This window comes from Nerophis ophidion, linkage group LG24 (assembly GCF_033978795.1).
Source record: "Nerophis ophidion isolate RoL-2023_Sa linkage group LG24, RoL_Noph_v1.0, whole genome shotgun sequence".
In the NCBI taxonomy this organism is placed as follows: domain Eukaryota; kingdom Metazoa; phylum Chordata; class Actinopteri; order Syngnathiformes; family Syngnathidae; genus Nerophis; species Nerophis ophidion.
Window position 1 is genome coordinate 22,302,241 of NC_084634.1, and position 21,706 is coordinate 22,323,946.

A 21,706-nucleotide genomic window follows, 5' to 3' on the forward strand; every position below is an offset into this window, starting at 1 on the left:
GCATTTGTTGTGACTTTTCTCGCCATTCTCCTTTTGCAGACTGATGGCGATGACACCACAGACGGGCAGACAGACTTGACTTGACGTTTAATGTCCTTATCATTAAAAGTAGTAAACTTAATAGAAAGTCTGTTGATCTTTAATCCATTGTTTTCTTTTTCTAATACCAAAAACATCCATTGATTTACTTTTCAAATCGTTGTTAGATTGATACTTATCAAGAATAGTTTACATATGTTTTAAGAAGACATGATTACCGCAAATGATCCACTGTTTTGGGAGGATGTTCTGAGAAAGGGCCATCAAGACAGAGCCCCTCATCAAACACAAAAATCCGCTATTGGCCCTAGTAGGGCTCAACAAAAAATGGACTCGGCGTGGGGAAAACAGGTTTCTCTCACTGCTCCTTACTGGAAACGGTAATTATCTCTCTTCAGGGTCACTTACGGAAGGAAACTTTGTTACGATGTTTACCTCCTCTAAATCATGGGTCTCAAACTCAATTTACCTGGGGGCTACTGGGTGCAGAAACTGGGTGAGGCTGGGCCGCAAGAAAAGATTTCTTAAAAAATCCAACATGCACTTTTTAGTGAATTCACCTTCTATGAATGGCTTTCCCGCCCTAGCAACATACTTGCCAATCCTCACAATTTTTCCGGGAGACTCCTGAATTTCAGTGCACCTCCCGACAATCTACCGGTGCAACAATTCTCCGGAATTTTTCCCAATTTTCACCCGGCTGACATTATTAAGGGCTGCCGTGATTGCACTGTCTTTAACGTCCTCTACAACAGTGGTTCTCAACCTTTTTTCAGTGATGTGCCCCCTGTGAACATTTTTTTAATTCAAGTACCCCCTAATCAGAGCAAAGCATTTTTGGTTGAAAAAAGAGATAAAGAAGAAGTAAAATGCAGCACTATGTTATCAGTTTCTGATTTATTAAACTGTATAACAGTACAATATATTGCTCATTTGTAGTGGTCTTTTTCTTGAACTATTTGGAAAAAAAGACATAAATATAACAAAAAAACTTGTTGAAAAATAAACAAGTGATTCAATCATAAATAAAGATTTCTACACATAGAAGTAATCATCAACTTAAAGTGCCCTCTTTGGGGATTGTAATAGGGATCCATCTGGATTCATGAACTTCATTCTAAACATTTCTTCACAAAAAAAGAAATCTTTAACAACAATATTTATGGAACATGTCCACAAAGCTGTTAACACTGAATGTTGGATTGTTGTATTATTTGTCCACAGTTTATGAACTTACATTCATACTTCATTGAAGTATTATTCAATAAACATATGTATAAAGGATTTATGAATTGCTGCTGTTTTTTTAGAACGTTTTTAATAAATCTCACTCGTCCCTTGGCATACCTTCAAGTACCTCCAGGGGTCCGCGCACCCCCAAAAGAAGACTATTGCTCCACTACATGTCATCGCGCACACTTTTATATCACACAACCAACGTGTCGGCTCTGTAACATGTTGTGTGAGACTTGTGCAGAACAACGTCAGTGGCTGCAAGACGTACTTGTTCAACAGCTATACAGGTCACACTGAGGGTGCCGTATACACCACTTTAACACCGTTACAAATATGCACCACACTGTGAACCCACACCAAACAAGAATGACAAACCCTTTTAGGGAGAATTTCCGCACCCTAACACAACTTAAACACAAGACAACAAATACCCAGAACACCTTGCAGGGCTACAATATACACCACCTCAACCGACGCAAGTAGGGAGGGTGGGAGTGTGGGGGGTTGGTGGTTGCGGGGGTGTGTATATTGTAGCCCGGAAGAGTTAGGTCTGCATGGGATTCTGAGTAATTGTTCTGGTGTGTTTATGTTGTGTTACGATGCAGATGTTCTCCCGAAATGTGTTTGTCATTCTTGTTTGGTGTGCGTTCACAGTCTGGCACATATTTGTAACAGTGTTAAAAAATTTTTTACGGCCACCCTTAGTGTGACGTGTGTAGCTGTTGATCAAATACATCTTACAACAACACACGTGCGTCTCACATGGCCAAATGCAACTTACAACTGGGCTTGCACGCGGTCAGTTCAGGATGTAGGGGGCGCTAAAGGCAGTGCCATTATGGCACTCCCTGAATATTGTTGATCTGGTAAAAATTGACAGGGGCTTAGAGAGAATTGGTGCCCTGAAATTCAGGGGTCTCCCGGGAAAATTGGGGACATTGGCAAGCATGACCTATCAAGTGCTGTTCATATTAAACTCGCGGGCTGCATCAACATTAAATTGTCATATCAAAGCGCGGGCCGCATTATAACGGCCGCATGTTTGAGGCCCCTGCTCTAAATAGTCGAGTTTAATTGTCTTCTTGGCAAAATGCCAGCGCTGAAGCCAAGGTCCCAGCAGGACTGATCCAAAGACTAGAGATAGATTAACTATCCAATCTCTGCAATGTTTTTGTATACCTTAGTGTTTTATCCTTTCAGAGGTAAAAACAATTGTGAATGAGATATTTTTATTTGTGGGGATCCCCATTAGCTGTATTTCTGCTAGCATACATTTAGCATACATGTTATCATACAAAGATGCCTGATTTTGACTATGGGCAAAATGTAACAAATCAGATTAATTTATGAAAATCTGGCTTAGTTGAAGACTGCCCGAAAAAGGACCACTTTCTCTCACATTATTACGACTTTACTCTTTTCTCGTAGTATTACAACTTTATTTTCGTAACATCACAACTTTTTATCGACTTCAGTTTCAGACCTTTATTCTTGCAACATTACCACTTTTTCCTGGTAATATTACTCCTCCCCCCTTCCCATTTTCTCCATGGCCCTAATACTCTGTGAAGACACACAAGTACAGTAATCACAACAAACAGAGGACAGGCTGGCTACAATCACTTTTGAAGTATGGCCGGTAGATTCTAAGTAAAGAGGAAAATGGAATAACTATTATAGCAGGTCACCCTGTCCATGCAGCAATGTGTAGTCTAGACAGCAGGCCAAGATTGGGAATGATTTAAGACCCTAAAACCCTGAAGCTCACAATAATAGTCGTCTTCCGTGCTTAGGATCGTAGCACAACAAACCTCTACTAGAACTTTCTCATTATTATTAGTTCCATCTTGTCAGTCATTCAGTGACTATCTTACCTACATCCTCCACAAGGTGGGAGCGGCTCTCCTTGCCCATGCGAGCGTAGCGATGAGTTCTCATTGGTCTGTTGCTGCTGACCACAGGTCTTCCATCAAGAAGAATAGAAGGTTCCCAGCTCTCCCTCATTGTAGTTGGCTTCCCATGATGTGACCGCAGATGTTTCTCTGCTGGAATGCAAATCATACATGGATACATTGTTGTCTCCATAAAAACTATTTTTGGACAATGTCTTGCACTTCTTTTCTTTTTTTTGTTCGAGATCAAAATCAGTTCAAGCAGCTAACTTAAAGATAATTAGGTGTGAGAGTGTGTTTGAAGGCTAAAAAGATATGGGACACACATGTTCACACAAGAAGATGACACATATGCAAGTAAGCCCCGGGGTTATCTGCTGTGTTTTAGCTTTTACAAGAGCACCTCTCACCTTGCCACCAAAATCCACAGGCGCTGACCTGTAGCTCCACCCAAACCAATTTGCCTTTAACCCCAATTAAAAACTACCACTACAAGCCAGAGACACCAGTGATGCTGTTATCAGGGTCCATACACCTTTTCCATGGCCAAATTTAAGCACTTTTTAAGGACTTTCAAAATAAATTTTTCAGTTTTTCCAGTACCCGTCAAAAGGCTAAAACCAGTGTGAATCAATCCATAGCCTTGTTGTTTGAGGTCACCAAATGCTGTCTGCAGGAAAAATAAGGGAAATCTGCTAAAGCCTAAGTAAGCCTAACATTGATCCAGCAGTTATTAACTGAGTGGGGCATAGAAAATGAAGCAGTGTTTCTGTAGACCAGGGGTCACCAACGCTGTGCCCGCGGGCACCAGGTAGCCCGTAAGGACCAGATGAGTAGCCCGCTGGCCTGTTCTAAAAATAGCTCAAATAGCAGCACTTACCAGTGAGCTGCCTCTATTTTATTAATTTTATTTATTTACTAGCAAGCTGGTCTCGCTTTGGTCGACATTTTTAATTCTAAGAGAGAAAAAACTCAAATAGAATTTGAAAAGCCAAGAAAATATTTTAAAGACTTGGTCTTCACAAAGAGCAGCTCGAAGACCTTTATGAAGAAGAAACATCATGGACCCAGATTTCCCTCGCCCGGACGCGGGTCACCGGGGCCCCCCTCTGGAGCCAGGCCCGGAGGTGGGGCACGATGGCGAGCGCCTGGTGGCCGGGCCTGTTCCCATGGGGCCCGGCCGGGCACAGCCCGAAGAGGCAACGTGGGTCACCCCTCCAATGGGCTCACCACCCATAGCAGGGGCCATAGAGGTCGGGTGCATTGTGAGCTGGGCGACAGCCGAAGGCAGGGCACTTGGCGGTCCGATCCTCGGCTACAGAAGCTAGCTCTTGGGACGTGGAACGTCACGTCACTGGGGGGGAAAGAGCCTGAGCTAGTGCGCGAAGTCGAGAAATTCCGGCTGGATATAGTCGGACTCACTTCGACGCACAGCAAGGGCTCTGGAACCCGAGAGGGATTGGACACTCTTCCACTCTGGCGTTGCCGGCAGTGAGAGGCGACGGGCTGGGGTGGCAATTCTTGTTTCCCCCCGGCTCAAAGCCTGTACGTTGGAGTTCAACCCGGTGGACGAAAGGGTAGCCTCCCTCCGCCTTCGGGTGGGGGGACGGGTCCTGACTGTTGTTTGTGCTTATGCACCAAACAGCAGTTCAGAGTACCCACCCTTTTTGGGAACGCTCGAGGGAGTACTGGAAAGTGCTCCCCAGGGTGATTCCCTTGTCCTACTGGGGGACTTCAACGCTCACGTTGGCAACGACAGTGAAACCTGGAGAGGCGTGATTGGGAAGAATGGCCGCCCGGATCTGAACCCGAGTGGTGTTTTGTTATTGGACTTTTGTGCTCGTCACATTTGTCCATAACAAACACCATGTTCAAACATAAGGGTGTCCATATGTGCACTTGGCACCAGGACACCCTAGGCCGCAGTTCCATGATCGACTTTGTAGTTGTGTCATCGGATTTGCGGCCTCATGTTATGGACACTCGGGTGAAGAGAGGGGCGGAGCTTTCCACCGATCACCACCTGGTGGTGAGTTGGCTGCGATGGTGGGGGAGGATGTCGGACAGACCTGGGAGGCCCAAACGCATTGTGAGGGTCTGCTGGGAACGTCTGGCAGAGTCTCCTGTCAGACAAAGTTTCAATTCCCACCTCCGGAAGAACTTTGAACATGTCACGAGGGAGGTGCTGGACATTGAGTCCGAGTGGACCATGTTCCGCACCTCTATTGTCGAGGCGGCAGATCGGAGCTGTGGCCGCAAGGTAGTTGGTGCCTGTCGGGGCGGCAATCCTAAAACCCCTTGGTGGACACCAGCGGTGAGGGATGCCGTCAAGCTGAAGAAGGAGTCCTATCGGGTCCTTTTGGCTCATAGGACTCCGGAGGCAGTGGACAGGTACCGACAGGCCAAGCGGTGTGCAGCTTCAGCGGTCGCGGAGGCAAAAACTCGGACATGGGAAGAGTTCGGGGAAGCCATGGAAAACGACTTCCGGATGGCTTCGAAGCGATTCTGGACCACCGTCCGCCGCCTCAGGAAGGGGAAGCAGTGCACTATCAACACCGTGTATGGTGCGGATGGTGTTCTGCTGACCTCGACCGCGGATGTTGTGGATAGGTGGAAGGAATACTTCGAAGACCTCCTCAATCCCACCAACCTATGAGGAAGCAGTGCCTGGGGAATCTGTGGTGGACTCTCCTATTTCTGGGGCTGAGGTCGCTGAGGTAGTTAAAAAGCTCCTCGGTGGCAAGGCCCCAGGGGTGGACGAGATCCGCCCGGAGTTCCTTAAGGCTCTGGATGCTGTGGGGCTGTCTTGGTTGACAAGACTTTGCAGCATCGCGTGGACATCAGGGGCGGTACCTCTGGATTGGCAGACCGGGGTGGTGGTTCCTCTCTTTAAGAAGGGGGACCGGAGGGTGTGTTCCAACTATCGTGGGATCACACTCCTCAGCCTTCCCGGTAAGGTTTATTCAGGTGTACTGGAGAGGAGGCTACGTCGGATAGTCGAACCTCAGATTCAGGAGGAACAGTGTGGTTTTCGTCCTGGTCGTGGAACTGTGGACCAGCTCTATACTCTCGGCAGGGTTCTTGAGGGTGCATGGGAGTTTGCCCAACCATTCTACATGTGCTTTGTGGACTTGGAGAAGGCATTCGACCATGTCCCTCGGGAAGTCCTGTGGGGAGTGCTCAGAGAGTATGGGGTATCGGACTGTCTTATTGTGGCGGTCCGTTCCCTGTACGATCAGTGCCAGAGCTTGGTCCGCATTGCCGGCAGTAAGTCGAACGCATTTCCAGTGAGGGTTGGACTCCGCCAAGGCTGTCCTTTGTCACCCATTCTGTTCATAACTTTTATGGACAGAATTTCTAGGCGCAGTCAAGGCGTTGAGGGGTTCCGGTTTGGTAACCGCAGGATTAGGTCTCTGCTTTTTGCAGATGATGTGGTCCTGATGGCTTCATCTGACCGGGATCTTCAGCTCTCGCTAGATCGGTTCGCAGCCGAGTGTGAAGCGACCGGAATGAGAATCAGCACCTCCAAGTCCGAGTCCATGGTTCTCGCCCGGAAAAGGGTGGAGTGCCATCTCCGGGTTGGGGAGGAGACCCTGCCCCAAGTGGAGGAGTTCAAGTACCTAGGAGTCTTGTTCACGAGTGAGGGAAGAGTGGATCGTGAGATCGACAGGCGGATCGGTGCGGCGTCTTCAGTAATGCGGACGTTGTACCGGTCCGTTGTGGTGAAGAAGGAGCTGAGCCGGAAGGCAAAGCTCTCAATTTACCGGTCGATCTACGTTCCCATCCTCACCTATGGTCATGAGCTTTGGGTCATGACCGAAAGGATAAGATCACGGGTACAAGCGGCCGAAATGAGTTTCCTCCGCCGTGTGGCGGGGCTCTCCCTTAGAGATAGGGTGAGAAGCTCTGCCATCCGGGAGGAACTCAAAGTAAAGCCGCTGCTCCTTCACATCGAGAGGAGCCAGATGAGGTGGTTCAGGCATCTGGTCAGGATGCCACCCGAACGGGCACGTCCAACCGGTAGGAGGCCACGGGGAAGACCCAGGACACGTTGGGAAGACTATGTCTCCCGGCTGGCCTGGGAACGCCTCGGGATCCCCCGGGAAGAGCTAGACAAAGTGGCTGGGGAGAGGGAAGTCTGGGTTTACCTGCTTAGGCTGTTGCCCCCGCGACCCGACCTCGGATAAGCGGAAGATGATGGATGGATGGATGGATGATGGATGGTCTTCACTTGTTTAAATAAATTCATTTATTTTATTACTTTGCTTCTTATAACTTTCAGAAAGACAATTTTAGAGAAAAAATACAACCTTAAAAATTGTTTTAGGATTTTTAAACACATATACCGTTTTATCTTTCAAATTCCTTCCTCTTATTTCCTGACAATTTAAATCAATGTTCAATTATATATATATATTTTTTTTATTGTAAAGAATAATTAATACATTTTAATTTAATTCTTTATTTTAGCTTCTGTTTTTTCGACAAATGATATTTCTTCAAACTTATTATGATTAAAATAAATAAAAAATATTCTGGCAAATCTACAAAATCTGTAGAATCAAATTTAAATCTTATTTCAAAGTCTTTGGAAATGTTTGTTCTGGAAAATCTAGAAGAAAGAAGAATTTGTCTTTGTTAGAAATATAGCTTGGTCCAATTTGTTATATATTCTAACCTAGTGCAGATTGGATTTTAACCTATTTAAAACATGTCATCAAAATTCTAAAATGAATCTTAATCAGGAAAAATTACTGATGATGTTATATAAATTCCTTTTGTAATTATTTCAAAAAGATTCGAATTAGCTAGTTTTTCATTTCATTTTTTTTGGTTGAATTTTGAATTTTAAAGAGTCGAAAATTGAAGATAAACTATGTTTCAAAATTAAATTTAAATTTTTTTCCTGTTTTCTCCTCTTTTAAACTGTTCAATTTAGTGTTTTTTTCATCATTTATTCCCTACGAAAAACGTTCCGTAAAAGGAAAAAAAATGTACGACGGAATGACAGACAGAAATACCCATTTTTTTTCTATGTAGATTTATTTATTAAAGGTAAATTGAGCAAATTGGCTAGTTCTGGCAATTTATGTAAGTGTGTATCAAACTGGTAGTCTTTTCCATTAATCAGTACCCAAGAAGTAGCTCTTGGTTTCAAAAAGGTTGGTGACCCCTACTGTGGACTATTCAATGTCATTGGTGTTCGCAAAAGTGTCTCAATTTCTGTTGTTTTTCAAAGTTCTTGTTCTTTTTCTTTCTTACAGCACTCAATAACATCGAACAGCACGGATTGATTCACACCGTATCTGTGCTTGTAAACTTCATAATGGGATATAAATACATGCACCCTCAAAATGACAATTTCACTCATTGATCAACAGAACTGTTCCACATTAAAATAAGGATAATAAATTAAAGGAAAATATTTTGTTTGTTTCGCAACACCTCAGCCACCTTAAAGCATATCTAGCCTTTTAACTGTGGCTATGAAAACAAATCAATTTTTAGTTGAGGGAAGTTCTTAACAATTTAATTTATTATTTCCTGGCATAGCTCGTAATAACTCTCCGTAATTGATATGTAATCTATGGCTGATCTCACAGTTTAGGTCTAGCATGTACCAAAAGGTTAGACAACAATACTTTTGCTAACGTTAGTTAACTTGTACGGCTAGTAATCTCTGTGGCCTACCTTTCATATGACTCGAGAGAGCAGACTCTCCCATTGCGTAAAGCTGGATTTCCTCTGTGCATACTTTGCAGCAAGCAACACGTGGATTTGGTCCACATTTTATCCAAAGTTTGTATTTGTCATTTGCCATCCAATGGTCATTAAAACGACAACCTCCTGGCATGATGCACCACTGTCCTCTTGGGGGCGACACAGAGCCATGTATACATGACAACAACCTAATGTAAGGGCTCGTGCACAAGCCAACAGATCAAGCGTGTAGCTTTCATTTTTAAGGAAACTTATTGTAATCTTTTCCATTTTATAATTAGCCTATTGAGTTGCCGAGAAATATGATGAACATTTCCAAGCATTTACAAGCACTTCACCCAAAATTCAAGCATTTTTCAGACCTTGAAAACACAACATTAAAATCCAAGCATTTTCAAGGTTTTTAAGCACCCGTATGAACCCTGTGTTTTGTTTTAGGGCTTGTTGCGCAACAGAAAGTCACATTCTGTGCACCTGCCAGGGTTTGAATATCAGCGTCTCTAATTTAATTTTTGTGAAAAAAGGGGAAATATATATATGGTTCCCATCCATGCATTTTCTCTGAGTCAGGTTTCATGTTAAATAATGCCACAGGCTACAGAATTCCTTGTGGCACCTATATGGGTCTTCCTTTCCACCTGACCTTAAGTGAACTCTTTCATCTTGGTGGTTCTTTAGGACGAAGAATGATTGTTGCCCTCTGGCTGCAGACATTAACACCAGCACATCAATCAGCACAATGTCAGAAGAAATACTCTCTTTCTATAATTGATTGCTGAATGTTGATTTGTAAGAAAGGAAAAGCAAGAGCCTAGGGTGTTTTAGCACCGGCCAATGAGTTCATGCACGTCATATTTACACATCAGCAAGCCAGGATTAGTGGAAAAAATATTTGTCTATAAAAAGTCAAAGCTGAAACAATAAAAGAATAGAACAACAAATAAGTAGATAAGTAATTAAAAAATGTTAATACCAATAAAAATGCCAATTCAATGAAAAAAAAGGCTTAATATTACAATAATAGTCATATTATTATAAAATACTGTCGAAAAAAAGGATAAATTATGGTAACTATGAGGAAAAAAAGTCATAGAATTACAAAACTAAAATCTCAGAATTTTAATAGTTCATCCATCTTCTTCCGCTCATCCACGGTCGGGTCGCGGGGGCAGCACCCTAAGCAGGGAGGCCCAGACTTCCCTCTCCCCAGCCACTTCGTTCAGCTCTTCCCGGGGGATCCCGAGGCGTTCCCAGGCCAGCCGGGAGAGATAGTCTTCCCAACGTGTCCTGTGTCTTCCCCGTGGCCTCCTACCAGTTGGACATGCCCGAATTACCTCCCTGGGGAGGCGTTCGGTTGGCATCCTGACCAGATGCCTGAACCAACTCATCTGGCTCCTCTCGATGTGGAGGAGCAGCGGCCTTACTTTGAGCTCCTCCCAGATGACAGAGCTTCTCACCATATCTCTAAGGGAGAGCCACCCGGCGGAGGAAACTCATTTCGGCCGTTTGTACCCGTGATCTTGTCCTTTCGGTCATAACCCAAAGCTCATGACCATAGGTGAGGATGGGAACGTAAATCGACCGGTAAATTGAGAGCTTTGCTTTCCGGTTCAGCTCCTTCTTTACCACAACGGATCGATACAGCGTCCACATTACTGAAGACGCCGCACCGATCCGCCTGTCGATATCACAATCCACTCTTCCCTAACTCGTGGACAAGACTCCGAGATACTTGAACTCCTCCACTTAGATCAAGATCTCCTCCCCAACCCGGAGATGGCACTCCACCCTTTTCCGGGCGAGAACCATGGACTCGGACTTGGAAGTGCTGATTCTCATCCTAGTTGCTTCACACTCGGCTGAGAACCAAACCAGTGAGAGTTGAAGATCTTGGCCAGATGAAACCATCAGGACCACATCATCTGCAAATAGCAGAGATCTAATCCTGCAGCCACCAGACCAGATCCCCTCAACGCCCTAACTGCGCCTAGAAATTATGTCCATAAAAGTTATGGACAGAATCGTTCAATTTTAAGACTTCTGCCGTAAATATGACAATGAAGTCAAGTTGCATATCATATATGGCTCTTGCTCACTAGCACCATGGGTGAGCTAGAGGAGCCTCAAAATGAAGTCGAAGTTGAAGCTAGTCAAAATACGAAACAAAAAGACATCAAGTTTGGGGACGCCGGGGGTACTGGAGCCTATCTCAGCAACATTCGGGCGGAAGGCGAGGTATACCCTGTACAAGTCGCCACCTCGTCGCAAGGCCAACACAGACAACATTCACGCTCCCATTCGACAAGCGGTAGAAAAATGGATGGATGGATGGAAGTTACAAGCATAAAGAGTAAAGAAAAGGAGGGCAAAATATTAAGATAAGTAAGCAAAAGTGTTTCAAAATATATATATACATATTATAAAAATGAATTAAAAATAGTACAATGACAAAACTATTATTAGAAAAGAAAGTCAAGATAGTAAAAAGTCTACTTATAACGATATTAAATAAGGTTATAGTTTTGTTTAAAGAGTGTTTTATCGATACTTATATTTTTTGGAGGGTCAAATCGGACAAACTAAATTAATAAATAAATGACAAATATGAATAATTACTTAAATGTCAATAATTATCTATAATTGGAAATAAATACATAAATGTGTTATCAAAATGTTCATTAATGTATTTAATGTAAAAGCAGATTTAACTGTTTCATAGATGTATGAATTAGTTAGAAAATTAAATGAACTATTTCAAGATGTAATTAATAATTTCATGATTTAATGATTTATCACAATCCTGTGTGTCATTAATTTATTTCATCCGTCAACCACAGCGGTCAAATTCAGTGGGTTCTGGGTAACCTGACTGGTTACCCAGAACTTCCACTTGTCTGTGGAACTTTGACCAGAGGAGGTGTACTGGTCGATATTTTTGTCTGTAAGTGCGAAAATAACTTTAAAAATTCCTCTATTTTAACTTCTACATGCTCTGGGTCTGAATCTTGCTTCGACATACTCTGCCTAGTATAAAATATATAACAACTCCCAAAAAAATACAAGTAAATCATCTTTACTTTGAAAGGCTTCCAAAGTTTCAGACATTAGACTAAAGCAATCATTGGACTTGATTTTTGTTCGCCCTTCCCACTGACTTTGATGGCTGAGTTTCACAGACCCAATAAATTAATGAATTAATAGAATGCGCTCGGGATCTTTCTGTGTGGAGTTTGCATGTCCTCCCTGTGACTGCGTTGGTTCCGTCCGGGTACTCCGGCTTCCTCCCACCGCCAAAGACATGCACCTGGGGATAGGTTGATTGGCAACACTAAATTGTCACTAGTGTGTGAATGTGAGTGTGAATGTTGTCTGTCCATCTGTGTTGGGCCTGCGATGAGGTGGCGACTTGTCCAGGGTGTACTCCGCCTTCCGCCGGATTGTAGTTGAGATAGGCTCCAGCACCCCCCGCGAGCCCAAAAGGGTTAAGCGGTAGAAAAATGGATGGATGGAAATAATGATTAAATCCTGAAACAATTAGAGTCAATCGGGAAATCCTGAATTTTATTAATAAAACATGACAAAAGTTTGATAAATAATTAATTAAATTAAATCTAAAATCACACTTATGTGTTTAATTCAAACTATAAATCTATAATCTAACTATAACTACACATTTAAGTAGTTACATAAAGATTTATTTATTTGTTACATTTTGTCTCATTTTGACCTTGCATAAAGTTTCAGTGCCCAACTTGTTTTACCTTTGTTTGATGTGATGAGATGGCGACTTGTCCAGGGTGTACACTGTCTTCCGTCTGATTGTAGCTGAGATAGGCTCCGGCGCCCCCCGCGACCCCGAAGGGAATAAGCGGTAGGAAATGGATGGATGATAGCAATTACATAAAAAATTGGCTTTGAATAGATGTGTTTGGTCTTAACTCATGTTTTGTTTCCATTTGTTTAGCTTGTTCATTATATCAGATTTAGTTTGAACCTTGTTATGTTTCAAATAACAACTGCAGGCTTCATAAGACTTATCATCTGGCCGTTGTGACGAGTCGCATTCTAGGTGTGGCCCAACCTAGTGAACCCGACAAGTCAGCCATGTTCATGTAAATCAGTCCTTCTGAAATAGTGGGCAGGCGTGACCTCGGAGAACACGCTTTTTTTGCCGTACCAGAACATGATGAAGAGTATGTAGCCCTTGGCTTCACTGTAACCCCTGTGGAAGACTAAGAAAGACTGGAGTCTTGTTTCCTTTAATGTTAATAAGCTTACAATGTTATGCAGAGGTATAGTTATAACAATTTTATAGAAAAACTAGATGAAGCAATTCCTAAAGGAATTGAGTGTGAATAATCGTTCTGAAATTGAACTTCAAAATGACTAATTGTTGAAGTGGAGCACACCATTCCTGAACAGGCTGAATATTTGGAAGTTGGAACTGTTAGAATCAGATGAACAATGTGGGAAATGAGGAATTTCAATGGGACTTTTCCAAAAATGTTGGAATTTCGGGAAAAGCGGGAATTTTTAAAACAATTTGAATTGTCTGAATGAGTCGAAATTGTGGGTGTTGGAATATTTCAAATCCGTCGAGAAATGTTGAAGTAGTAACATTTTGAATTAAAAACGATATAACGGAATTCCTGGAATTTTGGAGAAAAACTGGAATTTTTGCACTGGAGCCTTAAAGGTTGAATACAGTTGGGTTCTAATTAAGAGAAATGTTTTGACAGTGGAACGGTTGAAGTGGGTTGAAAAATGTGGAAGCAGTAGTCGCTAGAAAATAGGGTGGGAACAGGGCTTTGGAAAACTAGGAATTCTGCAAAATCCTGAAAAAAATTTTTAACTTGGGAAAAAGGCAGTTTGAATTATCAGGATGGTGGAATGTGTTGAAGGTGGAATGGTTTGAATTGGTTGAAAAATGTGGAAATGGTGTAAAATTGAAAAGTGGCCTATTCATTTTGAATGGGAAAAATGTCCCGGAAAACACGACATTTTGGAAAATCTGGGAATTATTGGAATTTGTCAAGGGAAAGCCCGCGCTTACCGAAAAGGCTGAACAGTTTGAAGCTTTGAATTGGGTGAAAAAAGTGGAAGGTGGAGCGTGCCAAAATTTGGAGAAGAAGAAGATGTTGAACACAATGAACAGAGTGAAATATTTTCTTCTTCCTAGGTGGCGTAACAGAACATTTTTGAGAAACACTGTGTAAATATCTTTAAATAACAACAACAACCAACTAATATAAAGTACCTAACAAACCCCCGGGTATAAGAAACAAAACATTTATGCCTTTGAAGATTCATTGATGGCGACAGTTTCACTCTGTAACTGATTATTTACATTTCCACTACTTCCTATGGGAAAAAGTTGCCTCAAAACCCAAACAAATTGGATGTGTAACAGCCTTCCAGACCCAACTGCATACAACCTTTTAGGCTCCACTGTATCCTGCTGACATCATCAGCGTTGTGACAGGTGTGCTGGCGGCCCAGATGGTACTTGTTTAAACCTTTGGAGCACTGCCATGACATGACTTCATGACACAAGACATGTCATCGCTGGCAGCTCGGGCAGGCAGTCAAGTAAGATGCAGGCGGTGTAGTTGGACGACTCGACAGCATGTCAGGTTGATAAAGGAAAAACTGCTCTTCTTTTTGGAACTTTGCCTATCGTTCACAATCAAAATGAAAGACATGACGACGGATTTTTTTTTTTTTAATGCATTCAAACCCGTGAATAAACATAAATAAAAGTCTGTTTGCAATGGAGTCAGCTCCTCTCTGAGCTGCCACCTAACCGTGGTAGAGGAGTTTGCGTGTCCCAATGATCCAAGGAGCTATGTTGTCAGGGGGGTTTCATGTCCCCTCGGTAGGGTCTCCCAAGACAAACAGGTCCTAGGAGAGGGATCAGACAGACAGCTTTTTTTTTTTTTTTTTTTCAAAATGGCGCAGCTGTAGTGGCTGCTGTTGGCAGGAGCTCCGTGCTCTTGTGTCATCCTTTTGTTTCCCTCTTGTTTTCATGTGTTATTATATATATATATATATATATATAAATATATTGCCTTTTGGTCCAGGACCCTTTGGGACTGTGTGACAAGGGGTGGCACTTTCGTGACCTCTGCGGTGCTTTTGGTGGACTTCTGGATCTGCCTCCCTGGAGCCTTTTGGCCATGGAGACCAGCTGCTGGGTCTCTGCTACACCAGAGTCAGTTTGGAGAGACTGGAGGAGATGCGGATGAAGAGACAGGGCTGCAAAGCTGGCACTGAGCGCCGGGACGGACAAGCTTCACAGTGTCTTGGCTGAATGAGCAGGAATTGGACACCTCAGTCTTTATGGACGTATCCTCGCTCATGCATACGGACTGGACATGGCCGAGAATTGGTTGGCGGCCGAGAGTGGATTCGGCTCTCTTTGTTGCTTTGTTGGGTCTGCTCCTGTCTCTGGCCATATTCTCTCCACCCCAGTAGACGATGGCGTGGAACACCGCGGAGGCCACCACAGTGTATATGTTTCTTTTACTTTTTATTCATTGCTGTATGTAGAAGTGGTTGGTAGTATCAGCTCTGCTGCTTTAATGTCTTTCATGTCCTTAATTTTCTTTGATCTGTGATGTTTCCCTCTTACACAGATGTAAGAGGAATTTGTACTATGGCTATGAGTTGTTGTTTTTTGTTTTTTTTTCCCTTTGGCCTCAGTCTGGACCCCCTCTCCAGAGGCCCAGGTTTAGACCATTTTTTTTTATTTAATTTTATTTTATTTAATCTTATTTTAATCTTATTTTAATCTTGTCCCCCCCCCCCTTGTTTACCTGTATCTCAGCTTTTTTGTAAGGGGCGCCGGAAGTCAGCAGACCCGTCAGCGATTCTGTTCTGTCCATCTGTAATGTTTGTCTGATCTTGAATGGGATTGTGCTGAAAATGTTAATTTTCCTGAAGGAACTCTCCTGAAGCAATAAATAAAGTACTATCAATCAATCAATCAATCAAAGAGCAGCTCGAAGACTTCTATGGGAATTCAACAATCAAGACTCAGATTTCCCTCGCCCGGCCGGGCACAGCCTGAAGAGGCAACGTGGGTCACCCCTCCAACGGGCTCACCACTCATGGGAGGAGCCATAGAGGTCGGGTGCATTGTGAGCTGGGCGGAAATCGAAGGCAGGCCACTTGGCGGTCTGATCCTCGGCTACATAAGCTAGCTCTTGGGACGTGGAACGTCACGTCGCTGGGGGGAAGGAGCTTGAGCTAGTGCGCGAGGTGGAGAAGTTCCGGCTGGATATAGTCAACGCACAGGAAGGGCTCTGGAACCAGTTCTCTCGAGAGGGGCTGGACTCTCTTCAACACTGGCCTTGCACACAGTGAGAGGCGACGAGCTGGCGTAGCCATTCTTGTTTCCCCCCGGCTCAAAGCCTGCACGTTGGAGTTTAACTTAGTGGACGAGACGGTAGCCTCCCTCCGCCTTCGGGTGGGGGGACGGGTCCTGACTGTTGTTTGTGCTTATGCACCAAACAGCAGTTCAGAGTACCCACACGTTTTGGATACACTCGAGGGAGTACTGGAAAGTGCTCCCTCGGGTGATTCTCTTGTCCTACTGAAGGACTTCAATGCTCATGTTGGCAACGACAGTGAAACCTGGAGAGGCGTGATTGGGAAAAATGGCCGCCCAGATCTGAACCCGAGTGGTGTTTTGTTATTGGACTTTTGTACTCGTCACAGATTGTCCATAACAAACACCATGTTCAAACATAAGGGTGTCCATATGCGCACTTGGCACCAGGACACCCTTGGCCGCAGTTCCATGATCAACTTTGTAGTTGTGTCATCGGATTTGCAACCTCATGTTTTGGACACTCTGGTGAAGAGAGGCATGGAGCTTTCTACCGATCACCACCTGGTGGTGAGTTGGCTGCGATGGTGGGGGAGGATGCCGGACAGACCTAGCAGGCCCAAACGCATTGTGAGGGCCTGCTGGGAATGTCTGGCAGAGTCTCCTGTTAGAGAGAGTTTCAATTCCCACCTCTGGAAGAACTTTGAACATGTCACAAGGGAGGTGCTGGACATTGAGTCCGAGTGGACCATGTTCCGTACCTCTATTGTCGAGGTGGCTGATTGGAGCTATGGCCGCAAGGTAGTTGGTTCCTGTTGTGGCGGTAATCCTAGAACCCGTTGGTGGACACCGGCAATGAAGGATGCCGTCAAGCTGAAGAAGGAGTCCTGTCGGGTTCTTATGGCTCATAGGACTTCGGAGGTAGCGGACAGGTACCGACAGGCCAAGCGGTGTGCGGCTTCAGCTGTAGTGGAGGCAAAAACTTGGACATGGGAGGAGTTCCGGGAAGCCATGGAAGACGACTTCCGGACGGCTTAAAAGCGATTCTGGACCACCATCCGCCGCTTCAGGAAGGGGAAGCAGTCCACTGTCAAAACTGTGTATGGTGCGGATGGTGTTCTGCTGACCTCGACTGCGGATAATGTGGATCTGTGGGGGGAATACTTTGAAGACCTCCTAAATCCCACCAAAACGTCTTCCTATGAGGAAGCAGTTCCTGGGGAATCTGTGGTGGGCTCTCCTATTTCTGGGGCGAGGTTGCTGAGGTAGTTGAAAAACTGCTTGGTGGCAAGGCCCCGGCGGTGGATGAGATTCGCCCGGAGTTCCTTAAGGTTCTGGATGTGTGGGGCTGAGATGGTTGACAAGACTCTGCAGCATTGCGTGGACATCTGGGGCGGTTATCTGGATTGGCAGACTGGGGTGGTGGTTCCTCTCTTTATGAAGAGGAACCAGAGGGTGTCTTCCAACTATTGTGGGATCACACTCCTCAGCCTTTCCGGTAAGGTTTATTCAGATGTACTGGAGAGGAGGCTACGCCGGAAAGTCGAACCTCGGATTCAGGAGGGACAGTGTGGTTTTCGTCCTGGCCGTGGAACTGTGGACCAGCTCTATACTCTTGGCAGAGTCCTTTAGGGTGCGTGGGAGTTTGCCGAACCAGTCTACATGTGCTTCGTGGACTTGGAGAAGGCATTCCACAGTGTCCCTCGGGAAGTCCTGTGGGGAGTGCTCAGATAGTATGGAGTATCGGACTGTTGGATTGTGGCGGACTGCGTCCTGTACGATCAGTGTCATAGCTTGGTCGGCATTGCCTGCAGTAAGTCGGACACGTTTCCAGTGAGGGTTGGACTCCGCCAAGGCTGCCCTTTGTCACCGATTCTGCTCATAACTTTTATGGACATAATTTCTAGGCACAATCATGGCGTTGAGGGGATCCGCTTTGGTGGCTCCAAGATTAGGTCTCTGCTTTTTGCAGATGATGTGGTCCTTATGGCTTCTTCTGGCCAGCATCTTCAGCTCTCACTGGACCAGTTCGCAGCCGAGTGTGAAGCGACTGGTATGAGAATCAGCACCTCCAAGTCTGAGTCCATGGTTCGCGCCCGGAAAATGGTGGACTTTCATCTCCGGGTTGGGGAGGAGATCCTTCCCCAAGTGGAGGAGTTCAACTACCACAGAGTCTTGTTCACGAGTGAGGGAAGAGTGGATGGTGAGATCGACAGGCGGACTGGTGCAGCGTGTTCAGTAATGCGGACGTTGTATCGATCCGTTGTGGAGAAGAAGGATGTGAGCTGAAAGGCAAATCCCTCATTTTACCGGTCGATCTACGTTCCCATCATGAGCTTTGGGACAAGATCACGGGTACAAGCGGCCGAAATGAGTTTCCTCCGCCGGGTGGTGGGGCTCTCCCTTTGAGATAGGGTGAGAAGCTCGGCTATCCAGGAGGAGCTCAAAGTAAAGCCGCTGCTCCTCCACATCGAAAGGAGCCAGATTAGGTGGTTCGGGAATCTGATCAGGATGCCACCCAAACGCCTCCTTAGGGAGGTGTTTAGGGCACGTCCACGGGGCCACCGGGAAGACCCAGGATACACTGGTAAGACTCTGTCCCCCGGCTGGCCTTCGGAACGCTTCGGGATCCCACGGGAAGAGCTGGACAAAGTGGCTGGGGAGAGGAGAGTCTGGGCTTCCCTGCTTAGGCTGCTGCCCCCGTGACCTGACCTCGGATAAGCGTAAGAAGATGGACGGATGGATTGCAATGGAGTCTATAAGAAGTCTGCTATTCTGCCCATGAAAACCGAATAAAAAACATCCAAAAATGGCCAAACATTCTTAATTTACATTTTGTGACTTGAATATTTCTACTATTTATACACTAATATAAAGTATTAGTGATATTTTTATTATAAACGCCAACACAGACACACAAGTTATAACGGCGCAGTGATCACAAGGTATTGTGGCTATGCTGACATCATCGACTGGTGAGCTGCTTCCTCGCTTCGGTGCTCGCTAAACCATAAATCGTGCCTCCCACGCTGATATTGGAAAGACGAGGACATAATCCGACCTGTTGTTACAATTTGACAGCCAATTTAGACCCAGTAATGGAGAGAAAGACGCAAAAAGACACTTGGTTACACCCCCCTTTTCCTTTCAAGGGTTATTTGAGCCATATCAGTTGGCATCCAAGTGACAGCAGACATTGTACAGTAAGTGATGTTTTATTTTCTTTGTGGGCTCTCATGAAGTCATCAGTAACGTTGTTAAAGAAAAACAAACAAACGTGATGCGTTTTTTAAATTGTTGTGCCACATATGCTGAAAATGAGCAAAATACATCAATATTGGATGTTATTATGAATGGGCCCGTTACTACATTACATATTACAGCATGTACAGTACAAACCCTTAATAGAGGTGTTTGAAAGTGTTTGAGAGCTTTTTGGGCAGAATAGAGCGACTCCTATATGCTCCATTATGTGATGTTTTTATTTCCCTGCCTTCTTTTTCATTGTGATTTGTTTCCTCAGCTCGTTAGCCTCCAGCGAGGGGCGGACACTAACACACCTGCAAACATTTTCGACCAAGGACTATATAAGCTCGTCACCCACAACTGCTCCTTGTCGGTTAATTTTTGATCCTGCACCTCTTACGTGCATGTGCCCGCTTTGCCCCGTCAGACAGGTATGTTGACTTTCCTTATTCTGGTATTTCCTAACCTTGTTGTATTTTGTTTTCTAGCCTCCCTGAGGCAGTAGAGACTTTTTCCCTGCGCACTAGTCCGCCCCGGCTTTTCCACTGCCAACCTTTGAGGAACCGACTTCATATAGTTTTCATGGTGAGCATTTTCTGCCCCATCGCCTTTTGTTGCACTTTTTGGACGGATTAAATGTATTCCTTTATGTTGTTCAAATTTGCCTCCCGTCTCTTACCCAGTTCCTAACACGTTGTTTTCTATTCAGAGTGCTTAAAAAAGGAAAACTTATGTGTTTTTGTCTTACATAGGGATTGTGAATGATACGTAAAATTCTCCCTCCAAAAGTGCAGATCCCCTTTAAACACACCTGGAAACGTGTGGAAAAATGAGAGAAATCTTCTTTCTGCCTCAAAGTGCAGTCACGTTTTCTGTCAAAACAGCAAAAGTCGCTAAAATTCCTCTTCAAGCCTCTGGAGAAAGCTCCTGCAGGAATCCAGCATGTTCAGTGAGCCAGGGAAATTAAATTCCACTGGCTTGCAATGACATGATCGCCTCCTTCTCCTCTGTCTCACTTACTTTCCTACTTTCCAGGAGGAGTTGCAGTGACATTATCCAAGTACACTATGCCTCTGTTCTCCCGTTGCCAAGGTGTCCCGATACACTCACAGGCCCGGTTTCATTAGATGACTTGATAAATATTACACTGACAAGCTGATGACATGTGAATAGAGAAAGTCAATGAGCGACACTCACTTCTCCCTTAACAACTACTGTAAAAAAAATGCCCCAGGAGGGAGCCTTTTAACTGTGAACAACACTTGGAGGCCAAGCACCAGTGACCCAAGATTCCATTAGGGATCTCTCAAGTGTGAGCGGTGAATAAAAAGAAATAAAAAATACAACACAAAGATGCAGAGGAAGGTTCCATCCATCCATCCATTTTTGTACCGCTTATCCCTTTCGGGGTCACGGGGGGTGCTGGTGCCTATCTCAGCTGCATTCTGTCGGAAGGCAGGGTAGACCCTGGACAAGTCGCCCCCTCATCGTAGGGCCAACACAGAAAGACAGACAACATTCACACTCACATTCACACACTAGGGCCAATTTAGTGTTGCCAATCAACCTATCCCCAGGTGCATGTCTTTGGGGGTGGGAGCAAGCCGGAATACCCAGAGGGAACCCACGCAGTCACGGGGAGAACATGAAACTCCACACAGAAAGATCCCGAGCGCAGGATCGAACCAAGGACCTTTGTATTGTGAGGCAGACGCCTCTGCCACCCTGCTGCCCACAGAGGAATGTTGACTTGGAAAAAAACATTGCTGAGTCACTTTTCCTAAATTCCAAAGTGTACTGTTTTAGACATTTTTTATTTTTTTTATTTTATCGCTTTGTTTCAGGGATATTCAAGGATATTTTTGCAATGAATCGCATCACTGACATTTTTCCCAAATTCCAATGGGAATAAACTGGAAATTTGTAGAAATTTGTAGAATGTTAGGTCCACACTAAAAAAATGTGAGTGTGAATGTTGTCTGTCCATGTTGGCCCTGCGATGAGGTGGCGACTTGTCCAGGGTGTGCTCCACCTTCCATTTGAATGCGGTTGAGATAGGCTCCAGCATCCCCCGCGACCCCGAAAGGGACAAACGGTAGAAAATGGATGGATGGTTTTGTCCTTAAAACGCAGTGGGTATGGGGATCTATAATATATATATATATATATATATTATATTACAATAAATACCACACATTAAACAATAAATCAAAACGTACTTTCAAATATTATTAGTCAAAAA

The 21,706-nt window shown here is 44.6% G+C and overlaps 1 protein-coding gene across 3 annotated transcripts in view; it reads right to left on the bottom strand.

The window, feature by feature from the left end:
- Window positions 1–21,706, bottom strand: part of fndc1 (fibronectin type III domain containing 1) — a 91,050-nt gene that overhangs the window by 68,067 nt on the left and 1,277 nt on the right. For 2 of the 3 annotated variants that reach the window (XM_061886804.1, XM_061886802.1), the window contains exon 2: window positions 3,150–3,320. In XM_061886804.1, coding sequence (XP_061742788.1) covers window positions 3,150–3,320 — 171 coding nt within the window. The remainder of the gene's footprint in view (window positions 1–3,149; window positions 3,321–21,706) is intronic. The other variant, XM_061886803.1, reaches the window with a different exon arrangement.